The sequence below is a fragment of the Amphiura filiformis genome, chromosome 3 (genome assembly GCF_039555335.1).
Source record: "Amphiura filiformis chromosome 3, Afil_fr2py, whole genome shotgun sequence".
Lineage (NCBI taxonomy): Eukaryota > Metazoa > Echinodermata > Ophiuroidea > Amphilepidida > Amphiuridae > Amphiura > Amphiura filiformis.
Genome location: NC_092630.1, coordinates 84,525,207 through 84,544,583, shown reverse-complemented (window position 1 = coordinate 84,544,583; position 19,377 = coordinate 84,525,207). Strand labels below are relative to the sequence as shown.

Sequence of the window (19,377 nt, the reverse complement as noted above, 5' to 3'; positions counted from 1 at the left end):
TCACCACAAAATTAGTCAAAAATGACACCTTAATGACTTCAAACGACCAAAGCGTTCAGAAGATACTGAAAATTCACTTTTTCAAAATGGCCGCCGGCGGCCATTTTGGATTTTGGCCTCTCCCAGCTAATGCCCACACTTTGGTGAGGGACATAGGAGCTTATTTTGTTTAAAATACCCCAAAGTACAAGAATCCATCAAAAAATTGCTGTTTAGAAATGATGGTCACTGGAGGTCCAAATATGACCCTACTAGAGGGAACAACCCTAAAGATCGATGACGTCCTAGGTGACCCACTGCCGTCTCGCTCCCATATTCGTAAGGGGTGGTACAATAATGTGTACCCCGGGGTGGTGAATTATAGGGTGGGGGAAAAGATTTGTTCGCAGGTCAAAAAGGGGGGGGGGCAAGCATTCTTGGCAGGTCGAAAGGGGGTGGCAAGCGATTTATGGCACAGATATTTTAGGCACCATTTCTATATTACGACCTAATTTTAAGTGTATGAAAACATTAGGAACACGTTCAAATATGCAAGTGATTCGCAACTACCGTTTAATTTTTATGAGTCCTTTTACGACGATACCAAATTTAATTTTTTGTCCACGAGGCACCATGGACTTTGAATGAGCATGTGCAATAAAGACATCATATCTGAAACTGACTTTATCTTGAATCAAGGTTGATTTTTGCCCGGGGGCACTTCCATAACGGATATGCATCATGTGCCTCTGGATAGTACCCAATGACCCGCTTGTACCCTGTACCCAATGACCCCCTTTTTGTGTTATTGTCCTATCTAATACCCAAAGACCCCCTTTAAAAAATTCAGGTGCTCACTGACCCCCCTTTTTCTATTTCCTGCTACCCAATGACCCCCTTTTCGCCAGCCCATAGGGCTGGTACCTAATTCTGAGATGGGGTTTGTGTACACTAAAGATTAGCTAAGATTATAGCCTTCTTCTATTGGTATGAATTATTTTTTTACTTCTCGTGGTGGAAATGTTTTTGATGTCTGCTAATTCGATTTGCAAGGAAAAGAAAGTATGTTTTGCCGTTTCAACGAACGAAAACGATTGAGTATTGCCAAAGTTATGTTTGAATTAATTATGACTTAAAAAGTTATCATAGGTTAGGCCTACACATATAAACATAAACTTGTTCAGCAATCAGCATATCAAAAAAATGACATGGTCAAAGCGGGGGAATGATCACGAGGTCATATCAGTGGACTACTGAGCATAGCATGATGGTTGCCTGTGAGTGCATAATTGATAGGTTGATAACAGATCTAATAATGTTGTAGAATCAAAATCTTCATTATATGGACCACATTGAAGTCAAAGTAATTATCTATCCTATCCTGTATCGTTTTATGGATAAAATTGACTCAAAATGTTATTGATGATATTATTGCTATCTTTAACATCAGTTTTGTCTTTTCAACGGGAAAAATCCGATTGAAAATAAAGTTTTTAGGGCTAGCTATAATATTGAACAATATATCCCATATTTTGACATGCACTTATAGAAAATAAATAAATTATTGTCTTACTTTATAAATTATAAATACTGTAAAATGACACATAACTAAAGTGAGGCCAATTTCTATCTTTTTTATTTGATTCATAAAATTACATTCAACAAAATGATTGAAGACTGAGAAAACACACAATGCAGACTATTACAGAATGGAGTAGGTTAGATGCCATGTCCATAGCTTTGCAGGAGTTTCGGACTAATGAATCAACACATTCAAAAAATACAGTTTAAAAGTGAAGATTGTAGTGAATGATCAGTCCTTTATCATGTGCTTGCCACTATCTACTTTATAGTAAACTATACATTGCGAAATAATATAAAATTATTTTAAAATAAAATGTGCATGTAAGTTGAGTTAACATAGCGAATTAACTAACAACTGCAGTGTATTTCTTGATTTTAATAATAAGCATGGGTAAAAAGCAGTAAAGACAAAAATACAGAACAATTTGGAGTAATGAATTAAAGAGATGACAGGAGTTATAGGAGTTAATGTTTTTTGCTGTTTCAGTGTGCATGTTCTCACCATTGATGGTTTGGTGAACTGTCAAGTAACATGGATGTAAGCGTGATCCTAAAAAATGCCTTTCACGGTGACCCAAACTATTTACAAGACCTCTTCTGCATTGAGGCTGGCCTTCCCTTTTAAAGGGAATTTTATTATACACAAAGTTAGGTGGTATTTGTGTTCTGAAAGCCGAGGCACTCCCTGCCATTTCAGATAGGGAGTCGAGTGCCTCCCCCGGGGATTTTTGCGTTCTTTCAATTCCCCTTTTCGGTTCACACAAACTTTCTAACATCATACATAGTCTCACCTGACTCCAATTCTAGGTTTTTTTTATTCCAAATAGGCCTATGTCTAGCTTACTGGATATTGTGTAATTCACTCCACTTCACAATTTGCACGGATTTCCTTTCGACATTTGAAAACACCGCACACAAATTTGTATGTTAGAAAATAAACACCTTTAAAGCAAAGGTAAATATGAAAATAGCAAAAAACAAACTACTTCAACGAACTACTTTGGCAATTTTTTTTTGACGGGCCGAGAGCCTGAGGGACAAGCGATTTTTGGCGGGCCGTTCGGAAATTTTACCCCCCGGACTCATAATTATTGCACAGCCCCTTAATGTTAAGTTCTTTCACCCCCACCTCTGCTTCTCAAAAAACTTTTTACCCCCTGTTCATATACAACTTTTTAACCTCCTATTTAGGGGTGGTGCAATAATTATGTGTACCCCTGGGGGTGAATTCTCAAAATGGTCTGCCAAAATCGCTTGCCCCCCTTTGGCCGTGCCAAAAACCTTTGCCCCCCCTTTCGACGTGCCAAAAACCTTTGCCCCCCCTTTGACGTGCCAAAAATCTTTGCCCCCCCCCTTACACATGCAAGATTTTGGGGAACCCGAATTTAAAACCTTAAATTGTCTTAACATATAATGCGAGCGCAGCGAGCAGGAAATTTTGCATATTTGAACGTGTTCGTAACGTTTTCCTACGCCTTTTAGGGCGTAATATAGAAATGGTGCCCAAAATATCTGTGCCAAAAATTGCTTGCCCCCCCTTTCGACCTGCCAAAATCGCTTGACCCCCCTTTCGACCTGCCAAAAATGCTTGCCCCCTTTTGGCCTGCCAAAAATCTTTGCCCCCCCCCTATAATTCACCCGCGGGGGGTACACATAATTATTGCACCACCCTTAGAACTTGAATGTTCCAGTCCCCACCAAGGTATTTCTGAACACTCCCTATATATAAGTAATTAAATAAGGAATGTAGTTTGCATTAAATGTGCATGATCATTGTTTAATTATACTCTACTTTTCATTCTAATATTTTCAACGGTCAAGTGTATTTTGTTGTGTATTTTGAAGTTAACTCGGGTAGAAGTGATTTTGGTCTTTTCGACTCATATTCCAGGTCACCAGTTTCACTTTGAACTTTGCCATCTTGACATGAAACGAGACGCCTGTGTTTGACTGTTTGTTAACATGGTAGTACTCATGGTTGTGTGGTATTCTTTGGTGCAGGGTGCAGAAAATCCGCAGCCGTACACTTTTTGTGTCGTAAAGCAGGTAAATTTTGCATTAATCTATCTTTCATCTCTAAAAAAAGCGATATTTGAGTCATTGTATGAATATCAGCGTGTTTACAGTGAATATATCGAGTTTTGAGTAGCCTCATAAGCTCTCGTATAATAGCCTAACGATAATCCTTGTATAGGCCTATACCGAAACTCTTGCTAAAATATAGTGAGATATTATAAGTCTGCACAAGAAGTAACACAGTTGTTATATATACGCCTATAGCTTCAGAACTAGTATGTTTCCACAACTTAAAGTATTTCTACATCATAAAAAGAAGGTTGATTTATTTACGCGCATTTTGATACCCCATTTGTTTATTAAATAAGGTCAATATTATTATTAACAACACAGTAGTACTTTCTGCTTTTAAAGAAAAATACCCTAGGGGTACTACACCTCGATAAATTTGTGTCTATTTTGCATTTTTCTCAAAAACTAATAACACAGTGGTAACAAAAGTTATGTATATTATAGGGGCAAGGAATCCAATTACTACACTGCAATTTCAGTGACCCAACACAAGCGGTTTGTTATTTATGATAAGAAATAAGGTACCGTTAGGATGTACCTCGTTTCCTATCATATATACTGAACCGCTTGTCTTGAGTCACTGAAATTTCAGTGTAGTAATTGGATTCCTTGCCCCAATAATATACATAACTTTTATTACCAGTGTGTTATTATTTTTGAGAAAATGCAAAAATAGTCACAAATTTACCACATGGTGTAGTACCCCTTAAAGGGGGTAAAAGTTGAAGTTTACAGTGATCAATGGTTATTACCATAGATACTAAAAATAAATTTTTAGTATCTATGTTATTACGCAAGCATGTGGCACGTAAAACACTCCATTTAGAGGTGGTGCAATAATTATGTGTACACCGCCGGGGGGGGTGAATTATAGGGGGGCAAAGATTTTTGGCAGGCCAGAAGGGGGGGGCAAGCATTTTTGGCAGGTCAAATGGGGGTCAAGCGATTTTGGCAGGTCGAAAGGGGGGGGCAAGCAATTTTGGCACAGATATTTTGGGTACTGTTTCTATATTCGCCCTAAAAGGCGTAGGAAAACATTAGGAACACATTCAAATATGCAAAATTTCCTGCTCGCTACGCTCGCATTATATGATAAGACAATTTAATGTTTTAAATTCGGGTTCCCCAAAATCGTGCATGTGTAAGCTTTTTTGGCACGGGGGGGGCAAAGATTTTTTGGCACGGCCAAAGGGGGGGCAAGCGATTTTTGGCAGACCATTTTGAGAATTCACCCCCCAGGGGTACACATAATTATTGCACCACCCCTTAGCTGCAACTTTTAAAATTCGGGTATTTTTCTTTAAAAGCACTGCTGTGTTGGTAATATTGAACGAAATTGGACAAATGGTGGTATACTGATCAAAATAACTCGTCCTTCTTTCTATGTTGAAATATTGTGAACACAAATTAGTTCTGACGATGACGCTATAGACGTAGGCCTATTCATAACAGCTGCGTTACTTTTTGTGCAGTCTTTATTTTAGCCGCTATTAGCTCCCAAATTTGGTACAATTAAATGCACTTTGTGATAAAAGCATGGGAGTTTCCACACATTAAGTAGGGGCCTACAGTTTATTTTAAGGGGCTGTGCAATAATTATGTGTACCCCGGGGTTGTGATTTTCAAAATGGTCTGCTAAAAATCGCTTGCCCCCCTTTGACCGTGCCAAAAATCTTTGCCCCCCCTTTCGACGTGCCAAAAACCTTCCCCCCTTTTGATGTGCCAAAAATTCTTTGCCCTCTTACACATGCAAGATTTTGGGGAACCCAAATTTAAAACCTTAAATTGTCTTATCAGTATAATGCGAGCGCAGCGAACAGGAAATTTGGCATATTTGAATGTATTCCTAACGTTTTCCTACACCTTTTTAGGGCGTAATATAGAAATGGTGCCCATGATATCTGTGCCAGGGGCGTAGCCAGTTTTTATGGTCAGAGGGGGCAAAATAAAATTTTTGGGGCACAGACGAAAAAAATTACAGTTGCATCATACAATACATAGAGACAAAAGGCTTTATTGGGACGATGTGCGCGCGTAGCGCACAAAAAATTGTTTTTTTACACTATTTTTGCCCATTATCAGGATGGAAAGGGCTTAATCTTTGCGATATGCGCGAGTAGCGCGGAAAAATTGTGTATTTTTGGGCTGAATTTCGGTAGAAAAGGGCTCCTTGCCCCTTTTCTTTTCCTTTGCCCTCCTGATTTTCCCTTTTATTTTTTGTCAGGGGGGCCCTTTTTTCTTTCATTTTTTGTCAGGGGGGCACTCCCCCCCTGCCCCCCGCTGGCTACGCTCCTGCAAAAATCGCTTGCCCCCCCCCCCCCTTTCCCACCCCCAAATGCCCTAGGGGGTTTTATGCCTTTTCGCCAGCCCATCGGGCTGGTACCTATTTCTGGGATGGGGTCAGTTTGCTCAAGAGATTATTTTTTATTGGTATTGGAATGACTTTTGTTTAAAACTTTTTGTGGTTGAATTTTTTTTTTAAATATTTTAATTCGATTTGTAAGGAAAAGTAAGTATGTTTTGCAGTTTCAACGAACGAAAACGAGTGAGTATTACCAAAGTTATGTTTGAACTAATTAATTATGACTTTAAAAGTTTGAAGGCCTAAATGTAACAATAATAGTTAATATATATAGCATCATATGGTCAGCAGAAGAAAATCTGACATCACCTATGATGTCATATCAGTGTCCTTGACCGGGGTCCTTACTCCTTGACCACTGAACAGCGTGATATCATGTTGATAACAGATCTATAGAATCAAAATCTTCATCATATCCCCAGGCATATCCTCGGATCATATCACAGATTCTCAACAATCTGTGATCATATGGACCATATTGATGTGAAAGTAGTTATCTATCATATCCTGTGTCGTTTTATGGATAAAAATGACTCAAAATGTTATTGATGAAATGGTTGCTATCATAAACATCAGTTTTGTCTTTTCAACGGGAAAAATCCGATGCAAAATAAAGTTTTTAGGGCCTAGCTATAATATGGGCATAATTTATGCATATAGTATTGAACAATGTACCCCATTTGACATGCACTTATAGATAAATAAATTGTCTTACTTTATTAATTTAATAACTTCTTTATTATAAATAAAATGACACATAACTATTTGATTCATAAAATTACATTCAACAAAATGATTGAAGAGAAAACACACAAGGCACTAGGCAGACTGTTATAGAATGGAGTATGTAAGATGCCATGTCCATAGCTTCGCAGGAGTTTCCGACTAGCAATCAACATGATCAGCACATTCAGAAAAACACAGTTTAAGAGTGAAGATTGTAGTGAGTAACCAGTCCTTTATAAATGTGCTGGCCACTATCTATTATAATATAGTAGGCTTAAACTATACATTGCGAATTAATTAAGTTATTTTAAAATAAAATGTACATGTAAGTTAACTCAAACCGGCAGTGTATATATCGAAAGCAGTGAAATCGGACATTCCTAAGCGAAGATATTGATATTCGTAAGTTCTGGTATTACAAAATTGGAAATTGAGATATCGTGGGTAAAAAGCTGAAAAGACAAAAAAAACCAACGACAACAACAACAACAACAACAACAAAACAAACAGACCAGAACAATTTGGAGTACATGTAATGAATTAAAAGAGTTGACATGAGATTAGGAATTAATGTTTTCTGCTGTTGCAGTGTGCATGTTCTCATCGTTGATGGTTTGGTGGACTGTCATGTAGATGTAAGCGTGATCCTAAAAATGCCTTTCACATTGACCAAAACTAATTACAAGACCTCTTCTACATTGAGGCTGGCTTTCCCTTTTAAAGGAATTTTTATTAAATAAATTCTAGTTAGTAGTTACGGGCCTGAATAGTTACCATATAGGATGTTTCGTTACCTAGGAAACATCACAACATAGATTGTGGTGGGATTAAACTTCATTGGCAAATTTTGTCAATAACGAAGCAATTTAGACAGTGCAAACAATTCCTTATTTGACTTGTTTTTACATGACGAGTAATTTGAGACTATTTGCGTTGAAATCGGGGCATTTTAATTTTTGGCCCCTGTGTGGCTAAAAAAACTGACCACCCCTCAAACTCAAGAACGGTATTTCACAGGTAGGTCAAACTATACTCTTTCTAAATCCTTGCAATGAGAGGAATTATTTGGTGTGCTTGTTAACCAGATTTGAGCAATTTTGAAATTTGACCACTGTGTTGACCTTAACCTTGAATATGGCCGTAGTGCCGGGAACGTTTTTTTGTTAACATCTTGAATGTGTTATTGGACCATAAAAGGAAGCTAAAAAGTTGGTTTGATAGAGTCCGGGGGGGGGGGGGGTCATCATTAAATTCCCGTATATACTGGACTATAGTTACACACAAAGCAGTGTCATCGGCATACATGCTTACATTAAAGGCTTAATGTACGATTTCCTTCAAATTTTAAATTTGTCATTATATACTCAAAATGCTGAAATAATACTAGTAATAATGATCGGGAATGGTTTCTGTCCATTTTGAGCTGAAATAACGAGGTAACGTGAAAGAAACACTGCTTGTTATTTTGGTCATTTAACACGCAGTTCTATGGGCGGACATAAAGTCATAATTTCTTGAATTATGACTTTATGTCGAACTTTGCTCTGTTTACCTACATTGGCTACAAACACAACAAATTTGGCTGATTCCATTTAGGTGCAAGTTGTGACATGTGTAAACATTACAAATATGCCAAAAAATCAGGTTTGAAAAAAATTAACCAAATTCATATTATAAGATCGTACATTATGACTTTAACATGTGATGTAAACGGGAAAGGTCATTTATATACATAATGAAAAGGAGTGGTCCTATGATTGAACCTTGTGGAATGCCGCAAACGCTTTCGGCAGGATCTGACTTGATACCATTTACCGCCATGGTGTGATTTCTCTTTCGTGGATGTTGTAGGCCTTACATAGTGCAGTGTCGTCCACGGCAAATTCCCCGTGCCCTTTTTAGCCATAAACCCGCTTATTGAAGAGTAAACCGATATATGCAGTACTAAACCATTATATAGTAATCTATTGTCCAATGCAAATTTATTACCACCTGATAATATTGATCCAATGAGCGACCGAATTGTCCGCTACGGACGACTAATCCAATCGATAATTACGCTATTGACATGTACGAGCGGAGCTCCACTGACCGAGTTTTGCATATTTTCACTGGTTTGCAGCTGTTTGCTGTCATTTACTCATCAAGGCGGACCACCGTTATTATAATGACTATGCCAATTATTTAAAGATTGACATGTAGAGAATAAGCCATAATTGATTGATAGAAAGTACTAAATTTGTACCTATGACGGTTTTATGACACCAATATTTCAAATACGACCAAAAAAATGGATGCCCGGTGAAGCAAAATGTGCATTGGAATAACACGGCGAGTTTGGATGAGATGGTAGGATTTCTTTTTAATCAAAATGTATGTTCCCTCGTTATTAAAGCTTGTACCGGGTTGAAGATTCAGATATTTGGAAAAGAATAAGTAATTGAAACAAAGAGCAAGTACTATAATCATTGCTTTTCAATACTTTTTGATATATGATGCTAACTAGTTCATCCCATATGGCTACAACACAGCGCTACCAGTAGGGTTCAATTGCCTATTGTGAGTGCCCCTGTGTTGTGTGCATACATGTAGTTAACAATAACTGCATGATGAAGTTTATCAATTAACACTTCACGATTTACTGTATCTAGCACAATACTGTTTTTACCTCGCACAATACAGGACAGTTTTTATCGTCGCATAATACAGGACTGGAACGACCTAATATTAAGCCATGCAGACAAGGTGGAATGCTTAGGTCTAAACCCAGATTGCTTTTCATGAATAATGCAATAATCATAAGGAAAGGATAGATTCGAATTCGACCAAAAACTGCCCTCTCGATGATTTTAGAGATAGCGGGAAGAATGGAAATTGGTCTGTTATTGCCCGCGTCATTTGAATCACCGCCTTTGCGAACAGGACAAATTCTAGCCGTTTTCCAAATATCCGGGAATATCCCTATAGCAAGTGAAAATTAATTAAATAGGCAACGGGTCCAGCAATAGATGTGGCCGCCATTTTGAGGAGTTTTGCTGCAAGATCGGCAGTACCTGTAGCTTTTCCCTCAGGTAATAACTGTAACTTATTGGGGACATAACATTCGCTGACAGGTTAAAACTTAAGGGTAGACGAGGTTTACCATATAGTACCATTTTTTTAAATCTTTTATACTTTTTCAATTTTTCCGCCCTCTTTTCTTTGCTAATTAATTTTGCCCGTTTTTGCCGCCCCTGTTTTTGCCGCCCCTTCTTCTTCCGTCGCCCCTTCGTTTTGGCCGCCACCTGCTTTGACCCCGGGGGGCTGGTGCCCCCAAAATACGCGCATGGTTGTCAGATGTGTCTTCGATTACACTATCTGGTAGGCTATTCCAAAAGTGAACTGCACAGTGTGGATGAAGGTCCTGCCAGTAGATGGTTCTAGAAACTGGTTCTATGAGAGCATGGCAAGGCATAGACAAGCTGAAGCTGGTAGCTCTTCTGACTACAATGGCTTGGGTAGCAGTGCTTTTAAAAGCTGGCGTGCATTTTGTAGCTGCAGCCACTTGACGTCTTTGATGGAGATGTGATGTTCAGCTCTGTACTTTGCTTCAATGAGTTTCGAACAAAGGCCATTATGCCAGACATTGCCGAATGCTCCTTTGATATCCAGGGCATTCAGACGCCTTTGTCCAACTGGACCACTCTTCGGTCAGAATAGTAAGGATGTCAGCTGTGCTGTGGTGTACATGGCCTAAATCCAAACTGTCTACTAAGTATCTGATATCAGTTGGTTTCCAAGGAGGTACTTCAGAGGTTAGTTCTGAACTACAACCTCCATGACTTTGCTGATGATACTGAGCAGACAGATGGGGTGATACATAGAAGCTTTCTAAATTCTTTGACCTTGAAAACTTGATTGTTAGCACCCATGGGTAAACTGTCGTTAGCAAAACGTGGGTTTTGAGCTTGAAATTTTAATTTCACGTTAAATTGTGCTAGTACATGCAATGCGCGATTGCGTGGTTCTTCTTTCAACTGTATATTGATATATTAAGAATATTTTATTCTATTTTAATAACACTTTAAGAAACAACATCGGTGATATTCATTGCGTTGCAGTATCAGTATTAATCACATTATATTATTTACAGGCACACTAAGAGAACGAAAATGAAGCATAAAGGGAGTGAGACCAGGCAGCAACATCATTTTTGCAACAAAGTATTTGCTGTTAGATATAGACTAGCAATCGGCCTATTCGTCATCTGTATATTTGGGTTGGTAGCGGATAACTGGTTTACCAAAACTTACAGTATTAGGCCACTGTCGGACGTAGGCATAGCTGACTCAGACAAGGTAAGGTTGCCGTAAAGATTGTAGTATTGTGATAACCAAAAGCAAAGGAACATAAACACATATACGTACAGGGCGGCGCCATTAGGGGGGCAAGGGGGCAATTGCCCCCTATGATTTTCAAAAAGAGGTAAGGAAGGAAAAGAGAAAGAGAAGAAGGAGAGAGAAAAGAGAGGGGAGAGAAAGAGAGGAGGGAGAAGAAGAAAAGGAGCCATTCCCCTCCCTGGCCATGGTTAGAAGGAGGAAACTCCCCCTTCGGACATCTTGCCCCTTGTGAAATGCTGACCTACGCGGTTTTAAAGTTGTTGGTTTTTATATTTTGGGCCCATTTTCGGCAAATTTTCCCCCCATAAAAGTTACATGGCTTCTCTTGCCTTTTCTCCCAACTCATAAAGAACCTAGTTTTTTCGCTCGCCACACTCGCGAATGGGCAAATGTTGTCCTTTTCTAACTGAAAAAGCATAAAAAACAGGATTTTTTTTCGCTCGCCACGCTCGCAAAGTGGACTGAGTTTTGGGCTTTTTAGTGTTCATAGGGGGCGACTATACCTCCCGTCTACGCTCCTGATTCAGTTTGAAATATTTCCAACCTTAAGACCCCCTCCCTTCATATAATTTTATCGTGCCAATTTATAATAAAAAACCCGGCATATCATATACAATGCAACTGACTTAACATACACCGAGTTGCGACCAGAGGCGTAGAGATCCGACCCGGGTGTGGGGCATAAATCCCCCCAATATTTTGATAGGGTAGATGGTCCATACAATCATTCCCTAATGTTGATGCCTGTAAGTTGGCTTCTGACCAAAGTAACCTCATATTTGGCCATTTTAGCCTAAAAAGTGCCAATTTTTCGCGCTTCGCGCGACTTTGTTTAACATTTCCACCATATTTCACTTCGTGCACATTTGTACAATGAAATTATTTTGTTGCCAAAAGGTGCTGAATTTACTAATTGAGTAGGTCCATGCCTAAAACCAGCGGGCTGAAAGTCGGGCCCGTGAATGAAATCCATAAAAATATGCGGTTGGAAAATAGATAAATAACCCGAAAAAGGTGCATCAAATGGCTTCATTTGTGCTTTAATTTTTAAAATTTTCCAAATTCTGAGGGGGGCACATCCCCTCAGACATTTCTGCGTCGCGCAGCAAGCGACGGGCGGCCCTGTCGAGCCGCAGAACAAATTTCCAAAATTGTTTTGCCCCCCCCTATCAAGATACCCTGGCGCCGCCCCTGTATACGTATGGACGCGCCATTACGGGGAAGTTAATAACATGTAAACTATTTACCCAACCCAGTAAATTATTTTGCCCACCCAATAAATTAAATCTGCCCATTGCTCATATAATAAATCTGAAGTTTTAATACCACGATGATATCTTTTGCAATCAACTGTTGCTACTATAAAAGTGACATGATGCATATTTTCATACGGTAACATTTACCAATTTATTCAGTTACAACAGCAGGAATAAATATCCTAGCAGGAATCAACATTTTATCAAAATTATTTTGAGTAATTTGTTGACCCCCCTTGAAATTCACTTTGTCCTCCCCCATGCCCCACCCGAAAAAAATTCCTGGCGCCGCCACTGATAAAAAGTATACTTTGACCTATCTATGACGTATGGTTATGGCGTTTTGGGCAAAAGAGTAACATTGTGACGTCATAAGTCTATTTTGCCCCCACACAGGGCGAAAATGAAAATGTAGGGCCTATGTCCTTTCACCACTAAGTTTTATTAATATTTTCATGCATTGGATGGTTTTTTTTTGGTTTTTGTTACCATTGTCTCTTTTTTCAGGTGATTCATTTATCATTTTTTGCGTCTGGCTCTGAACGACTGGACTACCACATTACTCCTCAAAATATTACGGTAAGTACGAAATGGGTCACATACAGACATACTGCATGTATAAGGTAATGTAAAGGGGTGTCAAACCTTCAAGGTGGACTTAAAGACTCTTGTCGAGCTGTTTGATAATACAGAGAATCCAAAAACAGAAATCAAAGCATTGTTTGCAGAACTAAAAATACGAAAAACGTTTTTTAAGAGAGTCATTCAGTGAGAGCAAAATACGAAAGTCATTCGGGGGTCAGTAGCAATAGCGCCAATCCGTCTTGAACAGTGGGGGACACTTGGCCTGAATTTTCAAAAAGTTTCTGAAAATCATAAAGAGTGGCTTATTTTCTCCAACAGTGGTGGAGGGACACGTCCCCCTTCCCCCAGGATTTAAGCCCGTGGGTATTGTTAGGCAAGAGTCGGTGATTAAGTGGCATTTTTGGTATGATTTGCAAATATGAGGTGAGGTCTGGAGACCGGTAAAACGAAAGAGTTTGGGAAACTGTTAACCTTTTCCCCATGCATGATGTCCATGTAACGATTTGTCTGCATTTATCTGTATTCTAGGATTTAGAAGAGGACACGTGTAAAGTACCACGATTTGATACGAATTCTGTGCCATCTCCAATAGTGACTTGCAAGCGACCCAAACCAAGACCGGATTCATGTCGTGTGGCTCAAAAGGTTTTCTTTTCTACCCCAATGCCGAACTGTGCACATCAAGAAATCCATAATATTTGTGAGATAAGAGTGAGTGTTTTAAGATACCTTCAAAATATTACATGTAGTACCGGGGTATCTTTAAGGTTCGAGCCCGAGACCTGGTCTCAAGACCTACAACACTGCCCACTATACATGGCATACGGTATTGGATGTCCTAGGGGAAAGATGTTTAAAATCATGCCAGAGTATCTTACGGGTAATATGGGGTGCTGTACTCCATATTGCAGAATAACCGCGTTTATTCACATGATACTACTCACGTTGAAACTACCCATATCGGTGGCAAATAATGGAGTTATCGCTAACCAAAAGCATTCACTTCGGTTCCAAACTCCCTTGTAATCAGGTTTGCGCCTAATCTTACCGAAAAAGAACCAAATTTTCCTTTTGTTTTAACAGATTAATGGAGGAAATCGACGGGTCTTCTGTTCTCAACAACTATGCAAACACCCCATAATGCTTGGTGAAATCTCTTCTGATGACGGAACGCTAAAATGGACGGAACTACCTAGTATATTTCATCTCCAAAAGTCTATACTTGATCAAATCAAAAGTACTCCGATAAAACCTAACTATGGGTTCTGCTTTGTTACTTGTTGGATAAACAATAACACAATTGCTCGCCAGCTTCTATTGCTTCCTCAGAATATTCATGAAGGGGGTGATGTTAAATACACAAATGCAACTAATATTAACATCATATGGCTTGACTCGACGTCGCATAGCCATTTCTTTCGCTCAATGCCGCAGACCGTGAAGCAGTTGCAAGATATCCGAGATAATCATGAGGCCCATGTGTTCAATTATAACCTAATGCAATCTCTCGCAGGTGGTACTTATGTAAATACAGTAGCATTTACTTCAGGAACTATTAAGACCCGTGGCTTTTTACTAAAGCACCAATCCTCTATTGGTGACATGTTTAAGATTTTCAAGAACGATGGCTATCATACAATGTGGATTGATGATTTGTGTTGGACATGGAGCGTCAAAAAATGTGCTTGTGGTATACCCAAATTATTAGGCGTGAAAGACCTGAAGAACAACTCGAAGACATACTCCACACTGAAGAAAGCGCTAGAAACTAAAGGTATTGATCAAATAGATATATCGTTATCTAACTGCGAAATATTGGAAGCTAACAAGATAACAGATCCATTTAAACATGTTAAAAACGTTGCAATATGCTATAATGGATTTTACCAGACTCACTACATTATGTCATCGTTAGAGTTGATGCAAAGGCAACTAGATGACATTAACAAACCATTCTTCCACTATGTGGATCTTAATCTAGGACATGAGAGTAGTGGACGTCGAATTCAAACATTAGACGAAAGTCTTGCAAAATATGTCAAATATCTCACCTCGCTAGATAACACTATAACTCTAATGTTCGGAGATCATGGCAATAAGTACGGTACCTTTGTGAAAAAACAAAAGAGTCCAAAATTGAGATGGCACATCCTGTACTCTTCCTCATTGCTTCGAAGGATATAGAACAACATATTGGTGCTAAAAACTACATTCGCTTGGAGTCAATCAAGATCGCATGGTTAATATTCTAGATTTAAGACACACGTTGCTATCTTTAACATCGGGACATGCCACTTACACAGTCACCGATGCAAAGAAATATGACTTGGATCCTATGGGACTTTTTATTGAAATCAACCCTAACAGAACATGTAAATCTATGGGAATCGCTCCCGAAGCCGGAAAATGTATATGTGAACAAGGAACAACAGTACCAGGAGTAACAAATACTACAGATGTACTATTATTGGCAGACTATGCGTTAGGACACATCAATAATATTATCCAGGCTCAGTTTAAGAAAGCAAACTCTCGATCAAAATCAGGATTTGGTGCGTGTCAGAGACTAATACCAATCGGTGTTACCAACGTATATAAGACTGCTCATAAGGTAAAGTATGGGTACATTGTTTTCTTTACATCTTTTAATTTGATATGTTACTTTCGTAAGTTTCTGCTCTCTATTATGCCATGTTTGCACATTCAGTTTTAGCCATAATCAACCAAAATGTTTTAAGCGCAGTGATTTATAGTGCGCTATGCACAGGCTTGTTGATCCACAAGCCTCAGCACACTTGACAGGTTGTCGCTGACCACTGACCACTCCGGCCCACATCTTTCCATAAACCATTTAGCAACAACTCACTGACTTTGCTACTTGAAAACGTACACCCTAGACATCCACAATTGACCTATACGCAGCCAAGATCAGTTCCCAAAGTTTCGCATGAGTTACAGCGAGACAATTAACAGTAAGTTCCTTGTCCAGGGGAATGCTTTTGTGCAATTTTGGCCCGATAATATGGTCCTGCACCATGTGGTATACATGTATAGGAGCATATGTTTGACTTACAAATATTTTCAATTTAAGTACATGCTCCAGGAGCATGTTTGACTACTTATAAATATTTTCAATTTAAGTACATGCTCTAGGAGCATGTTTGAATTATAAAGCCAATATCAAGCTAACTCAAGCTAACTCTTGACTAATCAGCAAGCAGCTATAAAAACTGTTCCTAATACACACATAACTACGGTATTAGACTAACTTGACCAATTTGTGACTTTTACACACGTTAGAGACTTTTGACATCCTTAATCTGGATGGTGCTCCTGGAGAAAGGATGGATTTAGACGACGACGACGACGACGACGACGACGACGACGACTACTACTGCTACTGCTACTGCTACTGCTACTACTACTACTACTATACTACCGCTCTCCGCTCTCTTGCGAAGGGCATTAAAGCTAATCCACTTGACGGATATTTTTTGTACTTGATGTCAATCAAGAATAATGAATACATTACATGTAGGTTAAAAACTGAGTAGGTTGGGCATCTGCAAATGGTCGTACCTCCCTGATATGTAAATGACAGATAACACCAAAAAAACGAAGAAATCATTTCCAAACCGTGTTAAGTCTACAACAATTATGTTTCTCATTTTCAAGAATGCTGGTTAACAATATGTCCCATTTGGGAAAAAAGGCCCACACACTATAATTGTTACCTTGCGTTTGCTTTATAATGGTTCACCTAACTGAAACTATAATACCAGCTCATTGCAATATCGCACATGTAAAACAGAAACATGTGCATTGTGGATTTAATCAGAGAAGATCTGATTTAACATAGTTGAGCTGTTTTCAATGAGTGTTATCTTGGTTTAATAGCTTTTAATGAGGTTTAAGTCCTGCAAAGGTCGTGGTGAATTCTATTGTAGACATAACTGCATCATGTACTACTATTACTACCTACTACATGGCGTCACTCTCAACTTCAGACGAGACACACTATATACACTGCTGGAAAAAAGTATAGTTAAACTTGAAAAAGTGAAATGATTAAAAAGAATCAAAGGGGTATCGAGTTACAAGCATATCAATTGCAACGGATCGGATTTCAAAAGTTGTAGTAGCCCATCATGATACAAAAGTGCGAAGCCAATACAACAAACACGCTATTCACCCATTGCACGGTTCCGCCATATGCAAGGAGAGCCTCGATCTGGCAGCATGCATGAATGGGAACTGAACCAGTCATTTAACATTGCGTCAAGTTACGTAATACTTCCTTTCATGTCTATTGCCAGTTCGAGCCTCTCCTCGCATATGGCAGAACCGTGCAATAGGTGAATAATACTTCAGTTTGTATCCTTCAATACTTAGCGTGTCCTCCATCAATGTTCACAACTTCTGTAATGCGACGTCGCATGCTTCTGACGAGATGTCTTACTCTTATTTCTCATTGGTCAATGCTGTCATACACTTTTTCAAAAGGATGTGGCGCAAAACCTATAGGGTTGTTGCTAGCTTGATCGCAGTCTGGCTTGATGCACTTGTTAGCCATCTTCTTCAAACCGGTTCTCTGTTGGGTTCAAGTCTGCTTTTTCATCAACCATGCGACAAACCTTTGGTTTAAATTTGAACCGCATTGGATATTCTGGATACTTTTCCAGTCTGCTTTTCCAGTAATCTATGCAGAATCCTTTGTATAGGGACTTTTGAAATCCGACCCTTTACCATTAAAATGCTTGCAACTGTTTTCAATAAGATAGCAGAGCAACAACTTAGGTGTCCAAAATTCGCAGTGAAATGCTGCATTCAGCGAATTTATTAGTTTTGCCCAATACTCTTTTGGTTCAAGTGTAACAAGCCTTTTTTCAACAGTGTACTTAAGATCTTAAACAACCTAAGAAATGTTGAATATAATCGTAGGTCCAATGTTTGTCCTTGATAATTGTATTTAAATAATTACGGACGTATGCTTAGAGATGTATCTTTTTATTTTTTATTTTTATACCAATAGGAAGTGCAGACTCTTGAATTTAATGTACATGTGATGGGAGGAGCTGAGCAAGGTGAAGACGCCTTTGCGTTGGTCTTTGAGATGCCTACATCAACATCAACTAACAGCCATAATTTAGTCAAATTAGTTCACTATGGAAGAATCACTAGATACGCGGTGTACGACAAATGCAGGGATAGGGGCGTGGCAGGTTCTATCTGCGTGTGCTCACTATTTAAAAAGCCCGATTTACATGTATATCCAAAATGGCATTTGAAATATATGAAAGTAATGGGTCATGCTACAACCTTAGCTGGTTCAAGTGACTGCATATATGTATATGAAAGACGAACTACAGCAGGACTTGTTTTACACGCTTCTTCAGACTGTTTAAAATGGAAATTTGCTGTAATTGTACAGGTTCAAGAAAGTCTTAATATAGTGTCTTCAAACCCAGTTTCTGCTATTAGTGCTGATTTAGATCCGGGTATGATGGTGTTTCTAGCTGCTTTTGTTCAGTGCAATCCTGATCACAAATGGCATTTAGAGTACAACATATCAATTTGTAAGCGCTCTTTTAGCAAAGTCATAGTTCATTGAATTTACAACCGTATGACAAAACAAGCGAAAATAGAAACTTTTTGCACAAGATTTGCAATTTAAAGAGAATTGGCCATTGCTCACTCTAGTGACGCTAGTGTATGGACAATATAGGTGTGTTTTTTCATTTATTGACATAAAATTTGACAAATATTGTAAGAAACACTTGTGGTTTTGACTTATATGCTAGACTATGCCATAGTCGATTTTTGATAAATAAAAATGTTATTAATCATGATGAACGCATTCAGTTGAACTCGAAATTATACTGATATTTAGTACATCAAAATACTAGTATAAAATGGTTATGAAAAAGTTTAGGCTATATAATTATATTTGTGACAGTAAAAGTAAAGTATAGGCCCTACGTAGGCTTATATTATTGAATGCAACATATCATAATGGCATAATTATAATGACACTTCAATACTAAACAATTCTAATTTTAGAATCTGCCAGTTTATTATCCGAAAAACCGACTAAGCAGAACTTTACCCCGGGACTCACACACTGTCAATCATACTTGTTTATCAATAAAATCTAACCACAAGACTGAGCATGGTGGTACAATACGCGCTAGATGCATACGTTCATCCACCAGCACAAAGGCGCCGCATTCCCTAGATAGTTGTGTACCATGTATAGTTATAATGGTACCAGTACGCGTCGGGAGGATTTAAACAATAACGAGATCTGGGCGACCAATCACAAGCCAGATTCATTATTAAAGATGCATTACATCATCACCAATTTTAGTTAGGCCAGAAATTGGCCTAACTCTCAAGGCAAAGTCAGTAGTCCACTTGG

At 38.7% G+C, this 19,377-nt stretch overlaps 2 protein-coding genes across 2 annotated transcripts; both read left to right on the top strand.

Moving 5' to 3' along the window:
- The first annotated feature begins 10,874 nt into the window (after nucleotides 1-10,874).
- On the top strand, nucleotides 10,875-15,143 carry LOC140147560 (uncharacterized). The gene is made up of 4 exons (XM_072169341.1): nucleotides 10,875-11,076; nucleotides 12,882-12,953; nucleotides 13,488-13,670; nucleotides 14,043-15,143. The coding sequence occupies exons 1-4, from the start codon at nucleotides 10,891-10,893 to the stop codon at nucleotides 15,141-15,143; spliced, it is 1,542 nt and encodes a 513-aa protein (XP_072025442.1). The 5' UTR covers nucleotides 10,875-10,890.
- Nucleotides 15,144-15,195: 52 nt separating this feature from the next.
- Nucleotides 15,196-18,752, top strand: LOC140147559 (uncharacterized). Its single transcript, XM_072169340.1, has 2 exons — nucleotides 15,196-15,570; nucleotides 17,992-18,752. The coding sequence occupies exons 1-2, from the start codon at nucleotides 15,196-15,198 to the stop codon at nucleotides 18,568-18,570; spliced, it is 954 nt and encodes a 317-aa protein (XP_072025441.1). The 3' UTR covers nucleotides 18,571-18,752.
- The last annotated feature ends 625 nt before the right edge of the window (nucleotides 18,753-19,377 follow it).

Excerpts from the sequence above, each read along its gene's own strand:
- LOC140147560 (XM_072169341.1), top strand. The coding sequence starts at position 10,891 with ATGAAGCATAAAGGGAGTGAGACCAGGCAGCAACATCATTTTTGCAAC. Across the intron at positions 11,077-12,881 it reads GCATAGCTGACTCAGACAAG|GTGATTCATTTATCATTTTT; the intron begins GTAAGGTTGCCG and ends CTCTTTTTTCAG. Across the intron at positions 12,954-13,487 it reads TTACTCCTCAAAATATTACG|GATTTAGAAGAGGACACGTG; the intron begins GTAAGTACGAAA and ends TCTGTATTCTAG.
- LOC140147559 (XM_072169340.1), top strand. The coding sequence starts at position 15,196 with ATGGTTAATATTCTAGATTTAAGACACACGTTGCTATCTTTAACATCG. Across the intron at positions 15,571-17,991 it reads TATATAAGACTGCTCATAAG|GAAGTGCAGACTCTTGAATT; the intron begins GTAAAGTATGGG and ends TTATACCAATAG.